General features: G+C 36.2%; 2 protein-coding genes across 3 annotated transcripts; one reads left to right on the top strand and one right to left on the bottom strand.

Annotated features, from left to right (window-relative positions):
- The first annotated feature begins 4,317 nt into the window (after nucleotides 1–4,317).
- Nucleotides 4,318–11,985, top strand: LOC104591507 (SUPPRESSOR OF GAMMA RESPONSE 1-like). 2 transcript variants are annotated; one of them, XM_010250359.3, is made up of 7 exons: nucleotides 4,318–4,760; nucleotides 4,848–4,925; nucleotides 7,435–7,567; nucleotides 9,671–9,857; nucleotides 10,402–10,859; nucleotides 11,292–11,594; nucleotides 11,753–11,985. In XM_010250359.3, exons 1-7 carry the CDS (start codon nucleotides 4,621–4,623, stop codon nucleotides 11,804–11,806), a joined length of 1,353 nt encoding a protein of 450 aa, XP_010248661.1. In that variant the 5' UTR covers nucleotides 4,318–4,620; the 3' UTR covers nucleotides 11,807–11,985. The 2 variants fall into 2 exon arrangements, with proteins under 2 accessions (XP_010248661.1, XP_010248662.1); XM_010250360.3 differs by lacking the exons at nucleotides 4,318–4,760; nucleotides 4,848–4,925 and adding an exon at nucleotides 5,947–6,372.
- A 4,611-nt stretch (nucleotides 11,986–16,596) lies between these two features.
- On the bottom strand, nucleotides 16,597–19,511 carry LOC104591508 (uncharacterized). The gene is made up of 2 exons (XM_010250361.3): nucleotides 19,005–19,511; nucleotides 16,597–18,280 (listed from the first exon to the last, which is right to left on the bottom strand). The coding sequence occupies exons 1-2, from the start codon at nucleotides 19,071–19,073 to the stop codon at nucleotides 17,180–17,182; spliced, it is 1,170 nt and encodes a 389-aa protein (XP_010248663.1). The 5' UTR covers nucleotides 19,074–19,511; the 3' UTR covers nucleotides 16,597–17,179.
- Between the last annotated feature and the right edge of the window lie 7,081 nt (nucleotides 19,512–26,592).

The following is a 26,592-nucleotide window of genomic DNA, read 5'->3' as shown; positions in this document are numbered from 1 at the left end:
CTGGAGCATGCCTCTCTTCTAAGCCATTAGGAACCTATCATGTTACTCCACTCTCCAATCAATTCCTAAAATCTCTCTCCCCCAATCTATATCCACTCTCTCTCATTTAAAGTATCCATATTAATTAATAAATAGTTAAATATGGTTACTATTTAACCTAACCCATATTCAATGAGTATTAAATAGTGTTATTACCAAAAGTTAATGAATAGTTAATAAATTACCAAAAATTAAATATTCTTATTAGTACAATTACCAAGTTAATAAATATTGTTATTAATTAACTCATCAGACTTTTTAAAGTATTTTAGATAAAAACTGTTATATTCATGTTAATTAACAATATTTATAGAAATTGAAAACTCTTTAACTAATTTCTATAAAATTGAGAATTATATTTAACAATTATCAAAAAGTATACAATTTTAGTTATTGCTATTGTTATAGTTAACAACCAAATGTAGATGGGGGAATAAAATATTATAATATTGGAAAATGAAATTATTAATTAATTTATATTGGAAAAATAAAAGATAAATTAGTGTAATTTTGTTAATAAACTACCTAATAAAAATAAATATTTAGAAACAATTTAAAACGATTTTCAATAAATCTCCATAATTACATAAGTGTAATGAATTTTTCAAAAATTTTCATAAAACTACATTTTTGTAAAATAGCATTTTGGAAATTAAAACATATAAAATTTTTGAAAGTTTATTTAAAATGTATTACATAATTATTGAAGTTTATTGAAATAATTTGGAAACTTTAGGAAACTACCCACGTGTTGCTCCCCTCCCCCTTCAAATTTTGCTAACCGACCCAGAGGCCGAACCGGTTTTGCCTCTGGGTCACAGGTCACTAGTTCAATCGATCGGGCCAAACGGTTCAAATCGTGCCAGAAAAGTTATGGCTTTTTTATGCCAAAACAATGTATACATATTTATATACATATGTATTTAGATATATTATATGTGTTTTATATTTAATTAATGTTTTTTAACTCAATTTTTAATTTTTTTTATTTATAACAATATTAAAATTTGCAATTTGAGGCCAAAAAAGTTTTTTTTTTCAAAAATAGCGGGATACGGTGCCTTGGGATGAATAGATCTCGAAAAGTTACCCAAAATAAAAATAAAAAAATCACCCCAATCGAACATCGAAGTGCAAAGTTATGGCCTTTGAAAGTCTGTATATATTGAGTGTGCAACCCGCGACCTAGTGACCGGGTCGAACGAGTCAATGGTTGAACCAATCGAATCGAACAGATTTTGACCATCTAATAGGTCTTGACTGAACCGAACCCAAAATCTTAGCCAAGTGATGGTTCGAATAGTTTGACCGGCCGAGTCAACGTCGAGTTGAAAACACTGGTTGACATAAACTCACAACAACTTTGTCGTTGACACTCATAAACTTGCCTTAATTTGCAGATTTAGAGAACAGTGGCAAAGCACCATTTTCCGACGTAAAAAAAAAAAAAAATCCATGGTTTTCAAAATCGGACCGGAAAACCAGGAACCGATTAGGTGACCGGTGGAAATTTGTCTCAAACCGTTGATTTTGGTCAACAAACCGCTGACCTGGGCGGTTAACCGTTCGAACAGTTTTGACCATTTTTTATTTTTTTTGTCAGAACAGGCTGATCGTTCAGTTCGAACGATTGGACCATTCAGCGCAGTAACCGGACCCCTGATCGGTTCGGTCTCCAGGTCATTTTTAAAAACTATGAAAAAATTAACCAAAAAACACAAACGTTAAAACCTAGGAAATTTGTTCTATGCAATGTCGATATTTTTAAGAGGTAAGAACAGAACCGTAGATCTAAAATGTGTTCTGGTTGTTGGTTAATGGCCGCTAGTGTCAAATAGGTCAATGTTTTTTGTTTAAAAAAAAAGTCAATGTTTTCAAAATTGAATCGGATGGTCAGTCCGAAAAAATGGACAATCATCAGACTGGTTTCGTTTTACCCAAAATTAATTTTGGCCAAAAATTGTTGATTTGGCCAACGAGCCGCTGACCCAGGTGGTCGAATCATTTAACCAGAAATGGTTTTTGATCGGTTTTTTGTATTTTTTATTTTTTTGTCAAAACATTCGTTTGGATCAGACAGTTGGACCATTCGATGTAGAACGATTCTCTGTGCAATCCGGTTTTAAAAACCTCAAAATAGGTTGCTTTAGTTTTTTTACAATAAAAAAACAAAGACGTCTAAAATCTTATAAACAAAGGAGCACTTGCACGTTTAAAACCAAAGACGTTTTTCTACAATCAACCCATATGTTTAAAACCAAATGGATTGGTTTTGCTATAAATAATTGCTTCTGGCATCAAATGGGTCGTTTTGTTTTGTTTTTTTTTTTTCCCTGCATTCAAAAACCAACCAAGATCTATTCCTGTCACTCTCTACTGTGGTCTCCCAGTTGAACGACCACTGTAGCACAAGATGGGTCAAGATGATGATTGTCTGGGACCGGATTATGAGTATTCCGACCCAGATCTGTTTCCGCATCAACATAATTTTTTACATTATCATTATTGTAATAATAATTATTCTTGCTAATAATAATTATGCTATTATGAGTATTCTTGAAATAACTATAATTCCAGTAATAATTATGAGTATTATTTAATAATGTTTGGAATATTAATAATTGTTCAACAATTTATTTTTAAAAAATAGTGTCATTTATTTTCATTTAATATTTGATTTTTTAATGTGATATATTATTAACTTCTTATTTTAATCATTAATTGTTGAAAATTATCAAAAATTAGTGCAAATTTATCCAAAATTAGTGTAACTTATTGTTATTTTAATATTTAATTTTTATTGTAATTTACTTTTACTTTCTTATTTTTAATCATGATTTGTTGTAATTTAGTATTTAATTTTTATTATAAATTACTGATTTTTTTTTATGTTTAATCAATAATTATTGAAAGGTATAATAAATTAGCATAAAATTAACCAAATTTACTGTCATTTATTGTAAATGTCATCAAACTCTTACTTAGGGTTGATCATTTATTACTTAATCCAAACTCAACTCAGTTAGACATATAAAATTTTGAGCTCAAGCAATTATTTTCTTCTAAGCTAGGTCTAGAGCAGATCTACACCAACCTCACACATAATACAAATAATAGGACTATAAATGGATTAAATCTAGATCAGATCCATTTACATCTACATCCGCATTTGATTATGAAATCTATATATTTGCATTCACATCCCATTATTATGTCAGATTTTGGATTAGATTCAAATTTAATTCACAACCATCTTATTTTGTTTAAACTTGCATCTAATCCAATTATTAATTGGATGGAAGTGCTATCATCTAAATATAGGATAATTGGATTTGGAGTCAAATCGACTATTGGATTTTTGGAATCTAGTGACAACACTAGCGAACAGGGACCAAGCTAACCCCAAACTAAACCTAGAAGCTACATACGTACAAGTAAAAATTTTCATATTAATATATAAATATAATTTTTTATATACTTTTATAATAAAGTAAAATTAAATATAAATTTTAATTAACACAGACAATCATGTCATTGTCCCAAGCACAAACAAATATTATTAGGCCTGAGGTGTGGGCCAAGATGGGCAACCTATAAAATTGTTAATACACTATCAAAATTTAGGGTGAGATCTCATATGTTTTTTTGGTTCATTAGGCTACATAATGAGGGTAGCCCATCCCCATAGCTCCTTCAAATTCAGCTCAGGTGATTGTCACATTGTTCCTACGAGTTCAACTTAGGGGATTGGGTCAAGTTGAGGACCAACCAAAGCTTAACCTAAAGTTTTAAACCTTGAACTTGAGCTTAGATTAATTTAATTATGACTAAAAATTAACCTAAAGAAAATCATGACTACAACCTAATTTGATATATTTACTAATATTTAAGTAACATCTACAAAGAATTATAACTTTTAATCATTAATAAAGTAAAATAAATAGATAAAACATTAACGGATAATATGGAAAAATAATTATTTTATTAAGTAATTAATAACATTTTATCATTTTTATTAAAAATTATTAATATAATTAATCCAATTAACTAAGTTACTAAATTATTTTATAACAAGTTAATAAAATAAAGATTAATTATTTTAAACATTACATTCTTTCCTTATAATAATTTTTAGGGTAAATTACAAAGACCCCCCCGTATTTTGTTTTGCCACAAAGACCCCCTTCAGATAATGGAATACGTTAAATTACCAAAATACCCCCACTAAACTTTTTCTATTTTGTTTTTTTTCCCTTTTCGTTCTTCAGTTGTTTCTCCACCTTACTCTGTGGCTGAATTTGTGCTTATTGTGTTCTTGAGCAATGCAGGTACTCTAAGATGGAGACATGCTTAACTCCCCTGCATGTGGTGTCCGACATAAAAGAAATTGCCGGTGGAAAGTTGGAATAATGGCCAAACAGATTACATTCAGTCCTGCCTAGAATTAGTAGTGGAAGCCTAGATGGAGTTACAACAGAGACCTCCAGGGAAGATACAGAGCTCTGGAAGAAGAGAGTAGCTCATTACAAGGTTGTCAACAAACAGCTAGCTCAGAAGGGAAGGTACCGCAATTTGCTTGATATGAATGCTCACCTGGGAGGCTTTTCTGCTGCTCTCATCGATGACCCGGTGTGGGTCACGAATGTTGTTCCAACAGAGGCGAAGATCAACACACTTGGAGCAATTTACGAGCGTGGATCGATAGGAACATATCAGGGCTGGTAAGCTCTCTGCTCTATCCCATTTTCCCAGTAATTCAAAGTAAACTCATGAGATGCAAATGGTGATCTTGTTCCCCTGAATTGAAGGTGTGAAGCCATGTCTACATATCCAAGGACATACGATCTCATTCATGCCGATTCAGTGCTCACTCTCTACAAGGACAGGTAAAGCCTACATCATCACATCGAATGTTTTTTAACATTTGGATGTTTCATCAGTAATAGTCCTTAATTAATTAGTATTTACAGTCAATGTACTACTACACCGTGGTGGGGTAGGTTAGCAACGTCTACATCTTACTGGAGGCTTCTTAGGCGGATTGCTTCATCTCACCTCTTTGCACCAAAGCGCATTGCAGCTCACGAGCCAGGGCGTTAGATGGACTGCTCTGCCATGTTGAATGGCATAGCCGGGGAGCAGTCTGCTCGTGGTGCCGTGACCTTGTGCAAGCACCTTCAAGCTGCTGCGCTGAACAATATCATGGGAAGTGTATTTGGCAAGAGGTACGATGTGGGGCAAGATAGCGAAGAGGTGAGAGAGCTCCGTGAGATGGTGAAGGAAAGGTTTGAGCTCCTGGGCACTTTTAACTGGTCCGATTATCTGCCGTGGCTGAGTTACCTCTACGATCCTTTCCGTATTAACCAACGATGCTCGGCTCTTGCTCCTAGAGTGAGGAAGCTCGTCCGTGGGATCATTGAGGAACACCGACGGCGTGGAAGTGGTAAAGTCTCTGATAACGCCGATTTTGTTAATGTTCTTCTCTCTCTCGACGGTGAAGAGAAACTAGAAGAAGACGGTTTTTGCAGATGTTTCTTTGCGAGGGGAAAGGGGAAAGGGGAAAGGGGAAAGGGGAAAGGGAAGAAGAGAGATCCGGGGAGAAGCAGTGATGCATTATTCGTGTATTGTGAGGTTAGATTTCAACGAAAAACTAACGGAAAAGGGTCTTTATCTTACGACAGACCCTATAGTACAAGGGGATCTTTACAATTTACCTTAATTTTTAATTTTCATTGTAATATCGTGCATCGCCCGGGTCCTTAAGAGTAAACTCCATTACAAGAGTTATGTATGGATCTTGGGTTGAATAGTGCATACGCAACACGTGGCATTGTTTAAGGTGATGCAAATAGAATTCACAATCGGAGCTCAACGACTATTATATTCCAAAAAACTACTATATTCCTCAATCCTCATCGCCATCGGTTGCGGTTCCATGTTTAGCTTGGCAAGGAAGCCAGCTTGTCTCCTCTCCCCCTGACAGTGCTACGGGTTTTTTCGGGCTCCCACGAACGTTCAGCTCCGGTGCCGAACCTGAGGCTCTACCAACGAGCAACTTGAGTAGTTGAGTGGCGGCTCAGGAAACTTGGTGGCTTCAGGCTTCTAGCGCGGTGCCTAGCCTAGATATGAAATTCTCCGCGGGAAAAACTGCGGTTTTATGCCCGAGCCTTTTCTAACGGCTCCTGACTAAGTTTCCCGCGCACACTTTTATTCGTATGGTGGAGAAAAGGAAAATCATATAAATGGTACTCATCATCCATATTCGCTCTCGCTCTCGCTGTGTGGCGGACCTTCTTCCTTCTTCCTCTGTTTTAAGTTAACAACAATGGTCAAGTAAGAGCTAACAAAAAACGCAACATTATCTTTGTATTTAAGCTGTAATCATAGTATTTTTCTGATTTATGTTTATTTTTTCTTCTCTACTCCTGTATGATGTCCATGCTTATAGTGTTTCTTGTTTCAGTAGCTTCTCAAGTCTGTTAAGTGCTCGATTTTTATTTTCTCTTGGCATGCTTTCGATTCATCGATTGTATAACACGTCTAGGATCGTCTTAATTTTTTATTTGAGTCGTTCCTTTGCTTGATTATCTCATTCTCATCTTGAGATGGACCACTTTTTGGGAGAAATGCCAATGTGGAGGAGTATCCGACTTCTTTTCTTTACCTTTGAATGATTACGATTTTGTGTTATGTTCCAATTGTTTTCACTTGAATCAACTCCCTTTTATTCGAGAAGATGCTTAGGATGTATGCATGCTCTACTGCGTACTTTTTGTTTATAACAAAATCCTCCTTACTAACCTCCCCCCTCTCACCCCAAATAAACAAGAGGATGTAATTGCTTCTTTCGTCCTCCATTTTCTAAGAAAAACATTGAAGCTTCCATTGGGGATGCCTCCTCTAGAACGTATTATAATCTACCTGCTTATCAGGCAGTATATTGGGTTCTTTAGAAACTCATATATTTATTCTTATCAGACTCCGGTTCTTCCATTAGTAATTTGAATTGACAAACCATTAGGGGTATCCATGCTAGAACCACTCAAGTTGTGTCTAAAATCTCTGATATCTTGATGAGATAAGGAATTCATACATTTGTAGATGGAGCTACTTGGATGCAAAATTACCACATCTCTCGTATCTTCATGATGCAAAAATTACTGTATCTTTCCTACTCCAGTTATGATTTCCTTCGAACCATTTCTTGTACCTAATCATATGTCCTTTGTTGTTTATAGTTGCTAAAGTTTACCAATTGACTTTTACATCTGTAACTGATATTGTGTCTCTTTTCATGCAAAATCGGTACTGTGTATAAGGATGTTTATTTTAGCAAGCAAACCTCTTGTCAAAATTTTTTAAATTTCTTTAGCTTTAAAAACACTACTTCTTCAGGTCGTGGCTTATCGATGGTAGAGGAATTGCAGCTAAAGTGAAAAATGCCACTCAATTCTCTTCACATCAGGTCAAAGACTTGGGGGCAAATCGACAATGCCCTAACTGCCACCATCACATTGATAACAGTGATGTAAGCTTGAAACTTATTTGTAGTTTGATGGGATTGTCTATTTCTATTTTTGTTAATGTTTAGTATTTTATTTTCATCAGAATATTATTTACCTCTGTGCAATTACTTGTCCACATTGAGTCGTTGCCTAAAGTCGTGTTTTATGAAGTTGCACCGGTTATGTTTAAAATTAGATTATGCACATTGGTAGTAGCAAACATTAGACTAGTACTTTGATCAGACTAATTCAATACGAAGACATCAAATGTAAAGTGAAATCATTATATTTCTTGACAATGTGAATAGATAGAAACTATGCAGACAAATGTTAAACATTTGAAGTTATCTGGTTGCTCACATCAGTGTTCTGTCCACTGGCTAGGTGTAGAATTGCAACACAACTGGGCCAAACCTATGTGGTTTTAGGTCTATACCACAGGTCTCCTTTACTACTACGGTTCCCTGAAACTTCTTGCAAGCCCTATGGGCACAACCCAAATTGAAGCCTACTCAAAAAGGCAATTACTGAAAATCCTGGAAGAAGATATTTGTAATTCTTTTCCTTAAAATGTGTTATATATACAAATTATAGTTTCTATTTTTAGCCTTGCCTATAAGTGCTAATATACCCCTCTTCTGCCACATTTACGAAAGCATTAAGATCTACTCTACAACTTGTTTGCTTGGAGAAGTGAGATTCTTCTTCCTCACTAATGGTGAGACTCCATCCTTCCTATTCTCTTGGTTAGTGGGACTCAAACCAAAGGACTGTAATCTAGTAGTGCAACTCTCTTTATGCCAAAAGTAAACAAATAATAAGAAGCTTTCACTTGCATATATTTTGTTGAGCAATTATCTTGTAGCAGGATTATAACGATCTTTTTTTTGGGTAGTCCAGAATATAAGATAATAATGATCTTTGGGATCATATAAATATGTTAATTTGGTTATGTTGTCAATCCTGCCATGCTCGCTATTAATGCTTCTTAAAGTTCTTGTAAATTCTGCAACCTTTGTTGTAAGGCTGTCTTGGAGTTAATGCCTGCCCATGTAACATCTCCTCCAAAAATAAATAAATAAATAAATAAACCATCTAGTTAACATGCATGGGAACATATGGGATATAGGGTACCAAGAATTATTGGTTAATTTTCTTGAATTTGTCGTTTAAATCTTGAGAATACATAGTAAACTTAAGTCATCTTTCCTTCTTGTTTTCTAGTTTTTCTGATTCTATTTCTGTCAAGTAATTAAAAGCATTCTTGTCCATTCTATATGCCTTGATGTTTCTTCCAAGAAATTAATTTGGAGGTACTAATGGATGCTCACCTCTTGTACACCCTGCTGAAGGAAGTGCATTCACTCTGAAACTAATCATCATGTCTATAATTTCCTATTAAGTAGTGGAGAATAGCACTTAAATTCTCGCAATACTGTTTGCTTGGTGCATGCCATGATAGAAGTCCAAAATTTCTTTTGCCGACATACATGAGGGGGGTTGATGTCTGTGGAGTTCTCCACTGCAAACAAACCACAATGATACTAATTTTCCATTGAACTGCAGAGCCACAGCATGAATGAGTTTGTTTGCCCCCATTCAGCAGATCCCTGATCATAAATGTCAGCTCTTCAAACTTGCCACTGATGGAGCCTAACTTTAGCCAACCATCAATGATAAAATTCTGTGTCACTTATGCTTTGTTAATCTGAAGAGGAAGGATTTCTAAGTGACTGAAACACTTTTTACTTTTCTCCTTACAAATGTTAAAGCATGTACGCCTCTGGCATACACCTCCCACGCCGTTTAAAACACTGGCTGTGAATTATCCCCCCCAACATGCTTTTTGAGTTTCTCATTAACCATGAGCGATTATATCTTTGAAATTTTCTGATCATGTAGAACTTTGTCCTGGAACCAGTGGCTAGAAGCATTGAATGGAAACCATTTATTTATATGTGCACCATTTGTGTATCTTCATCCTGTTTCATGATTAGACTGCCATATGACCTTTTTGTCCCATAGTTATAGCATATATAGAAACACCTTTCTGGATGTAATTGAGCAATTCTAATGTTTAGAATGGATATGAATGATCTCATTCTTAGTTTCTTTGTAATTTGCAGGTTTCACTTGAATGGCCAGGCTTGCCTGCTGGTGTAAAGTTTGATCCATCTGATGTAGAACTTTTAGAACATTTGGCAGGAAAAGTTGGAGTTGGAGATTCAGAACCCCATTTGTTCATTGATGAACTCATTCCTACACTTGAGGGAAATGAAGGAATTTATTATACGCATCCTGAAAATCTTCCTGGTGAGAAAACAGATAGATATTGATGAAATCAAGTATTATAGATATCAAATGGAGAAAAGAACTATAAAGATGAATATTAACAAAAATTGTGGCTTTGCTTAACCCTGGGTAAAATAGGTTCTTGACCTTATTGTGTATCTTAAGATCCATTTTAAATTAAGATAACATGTTGAAAACTTAAGATTTGAAATAGATTCTGCTTCTGTTGAGTTCAGTGAGTGTAATCTTGATGGGTTACCTCAATCCTGATGAGGTCCAATCCCCATTAAGTCTTGATTGAGCCAAAAACAAAATGTTCAAGACAAGGTGATCCATGCACTCTCAAAACTGTCCTATATTCAAGTCCCATCTCAAGTCAATGAATAAATGGTTTGGTTTCTACATCTGGTTTGTAATCTGAATTTAGAAATCATATTTGGAACATAAAGTAGCTTGGTTTAGTTGTTTTTTTCTAGGTGAAGAAGTTCAGTTGACTTATGCATTGGTATCTTGATTCATGTCAAATGATCCATAGTTTTTATTATTATGTTTGGTTTTTCTTCAGGTGCTAAGAAAGATGGAAGTAGTGTTTATTTTTTCCATAGAACAGCCAATGCATATTCAATTGGACATCGCAAGCGCCGCAAGATTCATCATCAATGTAACAAGGGAGAGGAGCATGTCCGCTGGCATAAAACTGGTAAAACCAAACCTGTGGTTGAAAATGGAATGCAGAAGGGCTTTAAGAAGATTATGGTTCTCTATAAAAGTTCAAAGAAGGGGTCAAAGCCTGATAAGTACAATTGGGTGATGCATCAATACCATCTAGGGACTGAAAATGATGAAAAGGAAGGTCAATATGTTGTTTCAAAAATTTTCTACCAACAGAAGAAGAAGCATACTGATAAGAGTGATGCCGAAATAGAGATGGTCCAAGCTAGTCCAAGGACTCCCAAAACAAAGACTCCTGACATACGTCAACCAAGAAAGGGTGCTCTATGTGATGTCATCAATGAAGAGAAAGTAGACCACTCATAACTCATCTTAGCTAGTTATTTACTTTTTTACTTGGCAGAAAAGAAAATCTTGGTGCTGGACAGTCAGACTAAATGATCAACCAAATGCCCTGCAGTAAATACATCGGAATTGAGTGGCATTAAATTTGGTGGTGCCACATTAGGATCTCCCAGTCTCAAAGTTGACCCAATTGAATGACTAATCATCTCCATCAGTTGATTTTGATCATCAATCAGGTTGACTTAAGCTGTAAGATCCTTGGTGGAATCTAAGCATTGGTTGGTCCTAAGTCCTAACATGTCTGCAAGCTTCCAAAAGCATATTCTGTTGTAATTCTAAAATAAAAGTTGATATATGAATTCTTAATAGAGATACTCATGCATGGCAGTATATTTGGCTAGATGGGCTTCCTCACTGAAATTACTTTATGTGAATTAGGAAACAGAGTTCATTGAAAATGCACCTCAGCCTCCTCTCTCTGCTGTTAGTCTGGATGACGATAGGCTGGATCCTGCGTGGTGGGCGGGCGAATCTCAGCCTGTTGAAGACCCAGATCCAAATGCCATGGATGACTTACTGTTGTGCAATGAGATTTTTGATTCTTACACTCCAATAGATAATTCAGTGGGTCTCTCAGATTTAAGTTGTCACAGGAATGATGCACTCACAGATGTCAACACAGCATCTGGGATCCCTAACCTTGATGATGTAGAGATCGGTATAACAGATTTTCAGCTTGCAGTAAGTTTCATCTTCTACTAACCAGTCACCAATCGTGGGCAGTTAACCATCAGAGCAATACGTCTTGATATATATACCTAGGTTTCTGTTTCATCAATCTATTGATCTTGTGAACTTGGTAATTATACCTGGGTGTATGATTGACATTTTTTTTGCAGGATCTGCAGTTTGGTTCGCAAGAAAGTATTATGGGTTGGTTAGACCGACTATAGAGAGCGGACACGACCTAAGCTTCAAGACCAGTATGTTAGTATGTTTCTCCCCGCCCGTGCTTGGTGGGTTCTCTTTAGAAGGTTATGTCCATGGGTCTTAAAATGTATATTGTATGATGCAATGCCTGCTGCCAGCCTAACATGTTTTATTGGATTTGGGTACTTTGCTCATTCTTCTCCATGTCTCTGTTGAATGAAAGTTTTTTAACGCAGAGGGAGGTATTTTTCATCCTCTTTTAATCGTCATCAACATCAAAGGCATGCTAATTAGACGATGTAAAACCCTTGTGTATTCCCTTCTCTGTGTCTGGTTTGAAAGAAAATTAGAGAGCAACAGAAAATGGATAGAAAGTTCTCAAGAAATTTTACAAAATTTATTAGCAACTTTCCCTCAAGTTTTTATTTCTCTCTTATTTTCATTCAAATCAATCATATACCTCTTTTTTGGTATTTTTCTTCACCCTGCCCTTTCAAGCATGGTTAAAGTATTGATAAGCTTGACACTAAAAATTCACTATCTTGCATTTAAAAGCATCAATACATTGTTCTTTTAGTTCCAATCAATACCCACCCTAATATTATTTTTTGAACATGAAAAAATTCCCCTAATTCCCAATATATAGAGTATTACTAGGTTCAAAAGCCAATACATATGCATTGTGATATTTTAAAACTTGCTTTCAAGACATATACAGTTGTATGATTGTATCCCCTACAAATGGAGAAAGGTTTGGCTGGTTGGAAAAGAGAAACAGCTTGGTCTGTTCTGAAACTTTGACACGTTACCCTATTTATTTTTTATTTACTTTCTTAATTAAAAGAATACTGTTTTATATAGCTTCAAAACAGTAGCTTTTTCTTCCAAACAAACAGCCAAACTCATACTCATCCCCTACAAATGAGGGGTAATAAGACCACACAAAACCGGGATTGGAAGGACCCGTGATGAAATTACGCAATGTACCAGATGTGCGATATATGACGCATTACAAGGGAATAGTGCAATGTGTTATGATTCTTTTAATAATTCTATTAGTTCATATTTTGGCTTTGTTCGCTTTTCGGTAAGTTATTTATTCAGGTAAATGCAGTTATTTGGGTAAGTTTTTCCTGGGAAATACTTATCTTTGTAAGTGCATTTATTCATATTCTTTTATATCTCATGTAAATAAGGCAATGACCATTTTAGCCATAAAAAATCTATTATTAAAAGGGATATTTTTGTTCTATTCAAGTGTTGTCAACTTTCCCTCAAGGTGGAAAAGTTATTTGTCCACCCAGTAGATGGGTATCATTTACTTACATAAGTGGTACCCACTAAAAAAAGAATATAGGATTCTTGGTCAATGGGAACCAAAATCACACCCCCCTTTGTTAAAGTATGTTTTATGTTGAGCCACACAATGTACCAGATAGGGACATAAATATTACATCTCATATTCTTCTCGAGGAAATGATTTGAAACCTCCCTCCGCTTTGCTTACAATGTCAATGACTTAAGCTTTCAGATGCTTCCAAAATGGCCTCTCCTGTCAAATGACAATCAGAAAATATAAAGTAAATCAAAAAATATAAAGTAATTATCACTCAATAACCTTTAATATTGAGTAACCCGTTCAGCAAAAATGGCCAAAACACCACTAGCCTAGATGGGGGACCTACCGGATGTATCAGCTGTTTTTATAGGTGCCTGAATGTACCAGTTTGAGAGCAAAATAATGCTTGTCCAGGCCCATTTAATGTAGTTTCTAATCAATCTACCTCTTTGTTTGCAATCACATAGTTAGAGATGGAAATGGGCCAGGTTTCGGGAGGGTTTTGTAAATTTTAGATTCTATTTGCCTTTCTAAACCTCTTAATCCATACCCTCTCAAAACTTGTAGCAGGTTGGATTTTCAAAACCCAAACCTTCTCATACATGAAATGCAAAACCGTCCTTAACCTTACCCAAATGGTGGGTTGGGTTGGGTCTATAATCGATATCTAATTTCCTATTGTTTCTTATAATATATAAGTAATAAAAAAAGCAAAATAACATGAACAACCATCAAAATTTCCAATTATTTGATTAAAATATGTAGAAAATACATAAACTATCAATTGCCCTTCACATAAAATTCAAAATATTATGAAATTCAACACTTGATACATAAATTCATATGCCTTCCAACAATATACGGGTCAAGTTTAATCCAATACCATACCCTACCTATACCTGTAAAGGTTGTAAAATATCAAAATCCATCCCTGCCCCAAAATCCATTTTTCAGGAAAAAAAACACCTGTCAAGGGTACCTACTAGATAGGGTAGAAATTACCATCCCTATGCATGGCAAACCAAATGGCAATTTAGGAGGTGTTCTAATTTATGAAATTGCCACATCAGCAAAAAACAAAAACATGTTCTTGAACTCTCATATTTGGTTTAAAAAGTAAAAAACAAAGTTGTTGTAGAAGAAACAAATTTTGTAAAAATTATATAATTCATGGAACATGATATTAAATAACCGTATGGAAACATGTTCTTTAAACTAGAAATTTTGGCTCAATTTGAAAAGAGTACAAATACAAATATGCATAGTACAAATATATACAGAGTACAATGTTTTGCACCTCACATATTTGTATTTATATTCCTTAGGCTCAGTTTGGAAGGACTACAAATATAAATATGTATAGTACAAATACATACAAAATACAAGGTTTTGCACTCTACATATTTGTATTTGTACTCCTTCCAAACTGAGTCTCAGTTTAGGAGTACAAATACAAATAAATACAATACAAATCCATACAAAATAACAAAAAATACATAGTTTTACACTCTACAAATTTGTATCTGTACTCCTTCCAAACTGAGCCTTAAGAATATATTTTTTGGTATTGAAAAAAAAAAAAACATGTAACCAAGTATATGTTTGTTGTTTCTTTTTTTTTTCAAACCAACTAATTTGTTTTATTTTTTAAAACTTGCAACAAGTAAAACAATTCAGATCAGGGAATACCCCTTAAAGAAGGTACGTGATTTAAAAAAACCTTGTGACAAATGGGATTGATTATTGAAGGTCTTTTAAAAGTTGAAGTTGTAGGACGTCTTTCCTTCTTTTAATATTAATTAGCATCTGTTTATTTACAGCACAATTTCATTTCATTTTGCACTAGTATAGTAGTATATACTAAAGTTGTAAATGACTAAATGACAAGAATACGAATTCCGGTTCGCTTTTTCTTCAGTTTTTATTTTACTTTATCACTGTACTCGACCGAAATACGGTTAAGACAAACCAAACAAAAAATAAAATAAATTTTACACCAATGCAAATGAAATTACATTGTTGTTGTTGTTTGAAGAATGGGTATCACCCAAGTCAAATCATTAAAATATCTGGACGGTGGAAGAAGCAACACACGGAATTGATGTGTCGCCACTCACGACCGGGCGAAGAATTACAGAGTCCCAACACATTTGAGATGTTCTAACTTCTAATAGCCTACCACCTGTCTCGCATATAAAAAGACTACCGATTTATTAAAATCCTATGCTTAGAAACAGAAAGAGTGGATGGAATTTGTCACATTAGTCGCTCCATTACCAGATTTCATCCGTCTTGCTTCTTTTATGCCTCTTTTTTTTTTTTAAGTTTTAATTTTCGAAACTTACACAAGTCGTCCATTGTTTTCCTCTTGCTTTTTTGTTTTTTTTTTTTGTTCTACTTTTAAACTTTCATCATTTTTCCATGATAAATAAGTGGTTCTAAACTTATCCACCAATTAGCTAGAAGTAGTCAGCAGAAACTCCAGGACCGGGACTAGACCCATCTCCTAATACAAACGCTAGACCTGGAATCTTTTCCAAAATCAATTAGCTAGATTGTTTTACATTAACCAGTATTCTTCTTCCTGCGACGGAAGAAAGGACCACCAAGATCAAACCAGTCCCAGCAGTCCTTCAACTTCAAGGTGTCGCATGAACCTGGTTGGTATGGCAAAACACAAAGACTGCAACTAGTACCGTCTTGAGTACCGGAACAGACATAATAAGTGCAACCAAACGCTGAACTCCAATTGGATTAACAAAATAAACACCCTTGACTTTCAGAATTCAGACGAAATGGAACCAAATAGTATTAGTAATTTAGTATCTGCGATTTTGTCCTTGCTTTCTTTTTTTTACCCATTTCTTATTTCTTTGGTGGGTGGAATGGTGAGTAGACCGCACCCTCAGTCCCTCATGGCTCTAATACACAATGTCCCACCTTGAAGTGACCCGTCCGTCGGCGCTCGTCAACCATAAATTACCAACAAGCCTTCTAAAGAGTAAAGACGCCAGATGGAGATGGCGCCAATTCACAACTCGCCTAGAACCTAGGTACACCCACCCCATCCTTTGCAAGCTTTGGATGAAACTACAAGTCTACAGCTCTACAAGGGGAGAGGTAGGTACTATTATCCAAGACTCCAAGAGGCGGTTGTTTTTACTTGGGAAGCATATGTTTGAGATAATGCTCATATGGAGCTTCTCCCAGTAACATAGAATACCATTTACTCAAGGTCTGCGGACCGACCTTGGGTGACAGCATAGAATATTACTGAGAATGTAGAATGGGATCAACAAGAATACAGAAATGATGTGTTTTATAATGTGGTTGTCTATGCAGTTGGTTTGATGGTATCTCACTTTAAGTTATCCTGTCTATATTTGGTAGACATACAGCCTGGAGCTAGTGGAGGAGCTCAAGATGGCATGTCTAGTCTAGGCATGGCAGAATTAACAACAGAAAACCAGCAGATAAAATCAATTATCTGGTTCAATTCACAAGTTTGCCAAAAATATTGACAACCTCCTTAACAATTTGATTGGCATGGATAAAGAATTCAATCAGAAATATAGAGGAGATGTCCAAAAGAAATCAGATGGTACAAGAATTAACAAGTTAAATAACAGCAAAAGTTGTAAGCGTATATGAATAAATTAGTCTCAAGGAAACAAAATCGGCGGCAGTAGAAAGCTCAGGAAATGTGACTATTTGTTTCGCATTGGGGAACCAATATATAACAACAAGAGTGTGATACCGAAGCTATCCACAGAGATAAACTGTTCCCCACACTGCAAGCTCCATGTTTGGCAAAAGGATCTGACTCCACCGGGATGAAACCCAACAGCAGAAAAGGAAATATACAAAGCTTCACCCAGTAGATCCAAGAAGTCTCACACTCTCTCTAAAGAATGATCCAAGCTTTGTCTCATATCTGGCATATTGTTAGCAAACCGCACCACAGTCAATAATTGTCCCATTGACCATTCTCAGAGCGCCAAACAAGCTGCATCTCAAACTTTACAAAGCAAACCAAGAAACCTAATGGAGAGGGTAGTTAGCCACTTTCTCTTTTGCAGTTCCCCGGCAGGAGAAATTTGTATTTGTCAGCGTTCTCTAGAAGATATGCTGGAAGATGAACTGCCGAAAAAGAGGAAGGAATGGGTCCTAACTTTCCAATGATCTCCTTAAATGTGTACTCCTCCGGAAGCATGTCAAAAAGGTCAGCCCCTTTGCATATTACATCCTGAACCCTTTTGGCATTCAAGTAATGACGGAACCTAACCCGGTCAACATGGCTGTAGGCTTTCATCTTAAATATGAACTCACTTATACGGCGGAAGCAGAAGCTGCAATGCCAACCGGAATCTGCCAAGATATAGTCTGTCTGACGAAAATGAGCATACCTTGTCTTACCCGTCTGGTACCTGTGAACAGAAGCTCTCCAGCTCTTGTCATCCACCAGAAACTCAAAAGAGTAGAGGTAATTTTTGAGCCTAAGATGGAGGACAGGGGGGATGTCATCACACCATCTCAAGAGATTGATAGTATGGGCGCTTGGGATCTCATCAACATCAGACATTATCAACAAGTCATCATCGGTTATGCCTGCTATTCTAAGAAGTTGGTCCAATGCTACTCGCTGATAAGCCTCCTCAACAAATGGGTTCTCCCCCTTCTTAAATCTCCCTCCAATAGTCCCATAAGTTAGACGAGGTTCAATGAACTTGAACTGATCTCGGTGGCTTGCAAAAATCAGCGGCTTTGGCAAACCTGTGAAAGTTGAATTTGACTCGAGAAGAACAAACTGTGTGATGTAGGGGTACAATTCCTTCCATCTAATGGTCAGTATATCCACCTCGTTGCTGAAGAGCACAGCATCAAAGACACGCCTCGGGGATTCACGGATTCCCCAGCCGTGAAGCTTGCAGAGGTTCTCCATGGACACATTCTCGTGATAATAGTGGGGGATATCTATGAAGGGTTTGGGTGGAGATTCCCATATTGGCCTTAGAAAATATGAAATCTTCTGCCCATGCAAATAGATAACAAAGATGCATGTCGGAACCATAACAAACAGAAGGAGGAAGGTTTTAAAATCCAACCCTCTCAGCATACATCGGAGTCTTGACATGCTCAATGCTGCGCGAGTTGCATCCTGTATATTGAAGAAGGCATAAGTTTTGTCAGTTACCCAGAAAAAAGAACGAATGTATTCATAATCTATCAAAGGAAAACCATCCCATCATAAATTTGAACAAATTTCGGTGATTAAAACTCGGCATTCAATCCATATTTATGCCGCCATTTTTGAGAAAATGAAATTTTTTTTATTCAAATACCCAGAGTTAAGAGTCTAAAGACCACATGATCGTAGAATCACCTTGAACATGAACCAATTTTAGCCATTTGGTAATCAAACTGAAGGATTAATGCCTGAAAGGTTCGATTTTTGCCACGAAAAAATGGCAGGACTTGAAATAATTTCATCTAAAGCATACAGTCCTCCGATCCAGAACCCCAATTCTTAAGTTCCAAAATCCCCCTTCAATACATTGCCCCTTTTCAAGGACATAAATTTTCGGGAAAAAGAAAAGAAAAAAGTCCATGAGATCGTAGCAACAACAATCAACATATAAAATTTGCCAACAGATAATAACGAACAGCTAAGGGTTCAGAAGGAAATGGCCATGGAAGAAGTACATAAGAACACGGATAGAGACCGGAAAGTAATCCGTTTTACATTAATCGAAATTAAACATGGCGAGAAAGAAGATAAAACCAACAGTAAAGTAAAATGATAGAATCAAAAATAAAAGCAGATCCAATAAGGAGAAAAAGAGAGGAGGAGGACTGGTGGAGATAAAAGGGATGACTAATACCTGTCCACAAACACCTTCACAGATATCGTCCGTTTTCTTGGAGCAATAGTAACCTCCATCAGGCATCATGGCCACTAAATTGAAGAAAAGGATTGGCCTCTGTCGATTTAATCCACACTTTTTTGCCTCCCTTCTCTGTTCGTCTCAGGCTTTATAGGAAATCAGATCAGCTTTCAAATCGGCGATAAGGGTCGAAAACGAACTGTATGTTCCGACCGGAGAAAGTCGAAAACACGGTTATCTTCAGTGAACTTCGGCGATCTTCGGCTGCTCTGCTGGTCTCTGAGACGTGGAACGGAAAATTATAGCCGTTTGGTGGTTTTTGGCACCTTTACAGATATTCCTCACAACTAATATAGAAAACCCAAAAATAGGGGAAAAGAGAGATATTGAAAAACCCTAGAAATTCTCTCTCTTTTTTATGTTTTTTGATTTGAAAGATGAAAAACTCGGAAATAAACAAAAAAAAGGCTCAAATTGGAAAAGCCAGGCCTGCCCATCTGTAATGGGTGGCAGTTGTAAATATATAAGAAGGCCACTCCCCCACCCAACGAGCCGTTTCTCTTGTTTTCTCTGCCTCTACCCCACCTCGCTTTTAAGCTTCATAAAATATAATTTTACACGCTTTTACCGAAATACCCTTCGATAACTTGCCAGCTAAGAAAATTAATGAAGGGCATTTGAGTCATTTTATGACTAGACCTCCCCACGCGCCGATGACTAGGACTCAAGCGTCTCAAGACATCCGTTGCTTCCTCTGTACATATTTTACTGCTTGACGACTTCGTGGGCCGTAGACTCCCTCCCTTTCCTCTATACAAATGTTGGACCGAGTCCTCCACCACTCGCCATGTTCAGTGGGCGTTTATTGAGAGGTGTTTTATGGGATAAATGTTTGTTAAATAATTATTGTTTTTGTTATTTGGTTGAATCATTTTGGAGTTCAAAGTAATACGTTGTAAAGTTATTTTACACTCCAATCTTAAAGTATGCCACATAAATATTTCCTTTCAATAAATGTCTAGCACTTGGGGGAAATTAGAATTTAAAGTTTCCTCCAATTCTTCATGCATGGTTTTCAAAATCGGACTAAATTGGATAGTTGGATTGGAAAAATCGAGAATCACATGTAATTGGTTTCGTTTAACCCTAAAACTATTTTTTTTTGGCTAAAATTATTGATTTGGTCAATGACTCATTGACCCGAGTAGTCGAATCATCGATCCAAACAATAGTTTTTGGTCGCTTTTTATTTTTTTAATCAAAACGAGTCATTTGTTCGAACTGGATGGTCGGACCATCAACTTGGGAACCAGTCCCCATAATGGTTCCTTGTCCAGTCCAATTTTAAAAAACTTGGCCTCATGCACATAAATCAAAGCATTTTTTGTTTTTTAGTGTTTATTTGATAAATATTGAAACCAAAAAGTTATTTCATGAAGAATAAACACCAACAGCTATGTTGCACCGATGTGGTGGCATTTTTCCAATAAATGCCCATGGAATCAAATATTAGCCTAGTTTTTGGGTAAGGATCGCAATTTATACCATATCAAGTGGGTACCCGATTTGTTTGATTTTTTTTTGTTTAAAATACAGACTTTAGGATATGAATAGACCCGTATAGGTATGGGTAAGATACGATATTAGGTTAAATCTGATCTTTACCAACTTGCATATTACTGAAAAGTATATGAACTTTATGTATTAGGTGTTGAATTTAATAATATTTTAAGTTTTATGTAAAGGATAATTAAAAATTTATGTGTTCTTTTAATAAGTTTTAATTAAATAATTAAAAATTTTGATGTTTGTTCATATTTTTTATTTATTTATTATTTATAACAAGAATAATGAGAAATTAGATGTAGGTTCTAAACTCAATCCGCCTTACTCTTAAATGTGGGGAGGATAAGGTTGTGAGGGTTTTGCATTTTCATGTACAAAAAGAGTTTAGATTCTAAAACTTTCATGTACAAGGAGATAAAGTCTAAAATTTAGAAAACCCACCCTTTGGGTTCCCTAATTTTGAGTGACTAGTAAGCCAGTGCCTCTTCTTAATCAATAATGATAAATCAGTTATATCATAAAAAAGTAATAATTCCTATGATGCATATACATTATTGATATGCTTTTGAATTTTGATTAAGCAGATGGAGAAACAAGGCGAGCATTTGCATATTTCCCCCAAACCCCAAGAATGGGAATGGCAACGGGGCGGGTTTGGGGTAGGGATCATATTCCCCATTCCCGACCTTGATTATGAAATTAATCCCATTCCCGTCCCCAATCCCTGATAGGGATGGATTCTCAATGGGGACCCGAACCCTCAAAATTTTTTTAGATAATAGTATTTATTTGTAAAATAAATTTATTTAAATAAATAAATAATTTTAATTATAAATAAATTTTTAAATATGTTTTGATTTTTATATATAATATAAATAATATATATACATAATTGGGGTCGGAACGGAGCAAGGACCTCAATCCCCATTCTCAACCCTGACCCCGATCGGAAATTCCTATTAATCCTCGTCCTTGTCTCCGCTTCACCAAAACAATCCTCATCTCCAATTCTATTGGGGTGAGGAAAATCGGGTTTCAGCGGGGATGGGAAAAATTACCATCCCTACCCAAGAATAGGAATAGCCACATAGATCGTTCATATACCTAACCAAGCAACGAAAACCGACGTGGATAAGATAAGCCCAACCAATGTTTGGTATTTTATTTATAAGGAAAAGGAAACATTGAACAAAAATAAACTGTATGTTGGATACAAAGAGGGCCGTTTATGGTAATCTACACTATCAATTATCAAATAAACATGTATGGTACTCTACTGTTTGCACTGCCTGCCATTGCCAACGCCTATTTGTCAACTGACCAGGATAATTATAATATGATAATTTGGGCCCACAGCACATAGGTACGCGTTTGGAATATGGGCTCCTCCAGTCCAGATTGTCACTAATCAATGAGCGGGGTCAACGCTTGGCTGGAACATAACAAAACCACCTAATGACACATCGGCATATACCATATGATCCTAATCATGGGAATCCGTTATTCCATCTCTAATTTTAAGAAATACCCAAATAAAAATTAAAGTTAAAGAAATACAATAGCCCCTCTTGCTCATTCCAAGTGTGACAATGAATTCAACGGCTAGGAATTTGGTTGATCTTGATAACATACATTCTTTGGGTACGCCCAATTTGTGCTTTACTGCTTACACACGCTCGTGTCGTGCCTATTGTAATATGATATCTGGACTGAGCCTGAGGAGGGGTGGGGCCTCCTTTGCTTCACTACTTGAGCCTGTTTTGATTCCAATCAGTTGTCTTGGTATGTAGATCTTGATCATGTGGCTCACTTATTTATTTCCTTGGATGGTATGGAAACAACACACAAATAGTTTTAGGCCGTTGTTGTGAGGTAGATATATAATAGCAAATCCCACCACAATTATTCTATGATTCCAAATTGCGGCGCTGGCCCCAGCTGTATTGTATGCAGTGATGAATTTTTGCATTGGAATCGTGAAGTATAGCAAAAAATACATGCATAATCAAGAGAGGTGTGAGCCACCTGTCAAAACTAAAAGACAACATGTGCGGATGCCTCAAAAAGGAGTCCATGTGTCCATGTGTCCATGCATCCGGCATCACCATCTACAACATGTGCAATTGTGCGGTGCTCCCAACTCTTTGCATTGGCTTCCGTCGAGGCGTCGAGGCAAATCTTGTTATTATGCAAATCGGTCTTCGCATCTAACAAAAACAATGCACAATTACTGAAACACCCTCCCCTTATTGCCTTGAATTGACATATAAGCCTTTTTATTGCCAGCTGCCTCAACCTCCTAACACCTGCCGTCTAAACGTCAAACTGAGAGAGCACTATTTGTCGTTTGAGAACCCACCCACACTCAACTATAAACATTGTTCAAATATTACATATTTATAGCTCTATTTGGTTTCACGTAAAAGGAAAAACGGAAGAAAATTTGGATTTTTTTTTTGGAAAAACAATATTTAACGTGATAATATAGGAAAAATCTATGACATGGAAAAAATATGGTATGAAAAGAATTTTAACCAATCAAAATTGATGGTGCGTGATCTGGTTATTCTTAGCCGGAGGTGATCCGAATTCCAAATGGGCGGCGAGTTGGACCGATCCGCAAAGCAATAGATCAGAGAACCCAGGGTAGCTAACCCGGTGAATTTGCTTCGATGCTTAAATCAGTATTTATACTGTGAATGCGGCGGCCTGAATGCTTGAGAGCTTGAGTGCTAGTGAGTAGAATAATCACACGTACCTTTGCCTTGAGATTTCAAGTCATTATATATTGGAGTAATCGTGGGCCTTATGAAAGAGCTCCGAGATCCCTAGGTTGTGAAGATAAGGTTGGTTCCGTGTTTTAAGGAGAGAAGTATGTTGATAAGGTTTATCGTCTACCTCCGATTCAGGCGGAACCGGGATGAGTTCTTATCGTGGTCTCAGGAAATTCGGGATTTGTTGGCTCATCGTGACCTCAAGAGATTCGGGATCTGTTGGGAAGGCCTTTGGAATCAGTTACATGGTGTTTCCGCTCATTAGCTCTGAGCTGGAACTTCAATTCTTTAGTCCCAAACTGGATTGGGTGTCGATGTGCCTCTACACCGAGGTGGGTTTTAGGTCAAGGTGGCTGAATACCCGAACTCCGAATGTTGCGAATTGGGCTTGCCTGGCTGAATTGTCATCCTTCGATCTGATCACGCATACGTGTCCCCTTCTTGCTAGGTCGTGCCAAATCACCCTTCATTAAAAACCCATCCATGAATTTTCATAAATAACATCTGATTTGCTATTAAATGTATGATTCCAGTTGATTGGTCAGGTATTTTTTCGATATTATATATTTTTTACCCGAAAATAAATTGCACTCCCACTTGACTATTTGAGTTGAGATTCAGAAGATCAACTTCTATTTGACAAATGACTTAAGAATAAATGTTACTTTTCCACAATTATTAATATCGGATATTGTGAAAATTAATATTTGTTTTATACAGCCCCAAACAATCAAACGAAGTTTTCTTATTAGCAACAAATGAATATTTTATGGGTAGATTATAAAGATGCCGCTATTATCTTCAGAATTTTCATTTGTGACAAAGACCACCCTATACTATGTGGTTATTGGGTCAGACACGAAATGCATTAAATTATCACCTGAACTTTCTTTGTTTTTTTTCTTCTTCGCCCTTTTCTCTAATATCCTAATTGACCTAAAAATACTCCATTTCCAAAAGAAATTACATAAAATCGTTTTATTGACATAGGAAAAAAACAAGTTTATTTAAATTCTTATTTCATTTCACTGAGATGAATATCTCTTTTTATTTTAAAATATAAAAACCATCCATTCATTTCTCTAATAAATTGAAAAAAAAAATAAAACCTTAAATTTATATTTATCAAAAAGAAACCTCCTCCACTTCATTTAAATATTAAATACAATTAGAAATCTGCAAGGATCTATTAGAACAAACTGAGAGGGCTTCAATATTATATTTAAGAAATTAATTGAAACATAAATCATTCAAATAAATAAGCAAGGGGTAGTTTGGAGATTTAAAAAAATTTAAATAGATGAATGAGAATGTTTTTTTTTTAATTTAATTTAACTGATCGAACTCTAACAGAGAGGGGTATTTGATGCAGATATTGTTGCATTTGGTTGCAGTGCAATTTTATTTGCACTAATACAAATGGAAGAATGCTAATTCTGGTTTAATTTTGTTTTGGCTTTTATTTTATTCTCCTTTAGATCTTATTGTATTTCATTTGTACTGTAATCAAATAAAAATAAAGTAAAATTGGAAACAAAAATAAATCAGAATTTACACGTAAATCATTTACAGTTTTCCACAACCATAGTTTTGCATCGATACAAATAAATTTGCACTGCAACCAAATACTGGGGCTATTCTCACAGACCCCATAATACTGAGGCTATTTGTAATTTACTATATTTTTGTAGTCATAGGAAGGTACTTTATTAATTCCAAACAGCTTAATAGTTATTAGTTAATGGCGTTGTTATCTGTCGTTGCCCCGGTTGGTTGCTCCTTGGATGATTAAAATTGCTATTATTTTTACGATAGATTCTGCTTGGTTGTTAATTGTTAATGTTGTAATTTTAATACACGTAAGCGCGTTGAACTTTTCTTAATTTGAGGAAACGACGGACTTCTAGTCACGCATACGTAGAAGAGTCTATTGGACAAGTCTAAGAAAAAAAGAAAAAAAGAAAAACATATACATTGACTAAAAAGTGATGACCTTCCACGTGGCAAGTTGACGCTGTCAACAAACCCCAAAAAGAAAAGAAAATTTCTGGTGGGGTGACAGAGCGCAGAGGATGAGGATTGGAGGGGGCGATGAAAGGAGATGTATTCATACCAATGAGAAGGAAGGAGACCAGATCAAATGGTCCTATCTATCTCCTACCTTCGTAGAAGCTTCAATTGTTGGGGAATATAGTCTTATTTCTAAGGGCTCGCAAGAAACAGACGAGCTTAGTCTCTATCGAGAGATGGAGAAATGACTTTATTGTTTGTGAGCCGCGGTGCTTCCGTGCTTGTTTAAGCCACAGAGAAGAGTGTACAACAACAAATTGATCATTCATGTCAACGGACCGAAGGAGGGAGGTCATTTTGTTGGACCATTGAGCGAAGTTTGCAGAGAGAAACATGCATCAAGTCTTGACTCAGCTGGCCGGCTACTTCCTTCTTATTTCTCAGCCTGTCCTTTTCCTTAATACTGGCCTCTGCATACACTTGGTACGAATAAATATATAATCACTACTCCATGGCTATTATAAACAGCTAGCCATCGTTGTCAGTTGAGTCAATGTCTTGTAGATATGGAGGGAGGCATTCAAGTGACTCAGTCTACCTGCCCAAAGGATGAGTTGATGCTCAATTTGTTAATCACATACATTATATCGGTCACCACACCAGCGACAAAGATGCTTAATGAAAGAGATGGAATATATAGATATATATATATATATATATTTTTTGGGCCAACTTAGGCTTTTTTAGATTATCTCAAATTTAATTTTTTTCCATGTAAGATAGATGGGGATAGAATTTAATAAAACGTAAGTCCAAATTGCAATTGGTTTGGTGGTTAACCACAGACACAGAGAACCTGCACATGCAGTTTCATGGGTTTAAATTTTAATCCCACGACCATGGGAGTGATGCCGATTGCCGATCTCGATGACTCAATCTCAACTACCCAGTCTTCGGAAATCAGATGAGAGTTGACTGGTACAAGAGTAGACGCGTTTTAATTGGTGGGTCCCTCTAAGAGTAAGAGAGGTACATTACGTTTACCTATGGTAAAGGGTCGAGGCTCAGAGTCAGCCGGCCGGTCAGCCCCATGAGTGAAAAACCAACCGATACATATATAGCAGCAAACCGCGTTCCAAACTCAATCTCCATCATTCTGATTCAATGATCCACTCGGCGTATATATATTCTCTAAAAGTGATTATATATTCATCTCAACTCCACTTCCCAACTTG

Source organism: Nelumbo nucifera, chromosome 4, assembly GCF_055504915.1.
Source record: "Nelumbo nucifera cultivar China Antique chromosome 4, China Antique-T2T, whole genome shotgun sequence".
Classification (NCBI taxonomy): domain Eukaryota; kingdom Viridiplantae; phylum Streptophyta; class Magnoliopsida; order Proteales; family Nelumbonaceae; genus Nelumbo; species Nelumbo nucifera.
Note: the sequence above shows the minus strand (reverse complement) of the source record. Positions and strands in the feature narration are given on the sequence as shown.

Bases quoted from the DNA above. Each gene is read 5' to 3' on its own strand.
- LOC104591507 (XM_010250359.3), top strand. From the start codon at position 4,621: ATGAATGCTCACCTGGGAGGCTTTTCTGCTGCTCTCATCGATGACCCG. The intron at 4,926-7,434 runs GTAAAGCCTACA...CTACTTCTTCAG, and splicing joins CTCACTCTCTACAAGGACAG to GTCGTGGCTTATCGATGGTA. The intron at 11,595-11,752 runs GTAAGTTTCATC...TTTTTTTTGCAG, and splicing joins TAACAGATTTTCAGCTTGCA to GATCTGCAGTTTGGTTCGCA.
- LOC104591508 (XM_010250361.3), bottom strand. From the start codon at position 19,073: ATGATGCCTGATGGAGGTTACTATTGCTCCAAGAAAACGGACGATATC. The intron at 18,281-19,004 runs GTATTAGTCATC...TTCAATATACAG, and splicing joins GTGAAGGTGTTTGTGGACAG to GATGCAACTCGCGCAGCATT.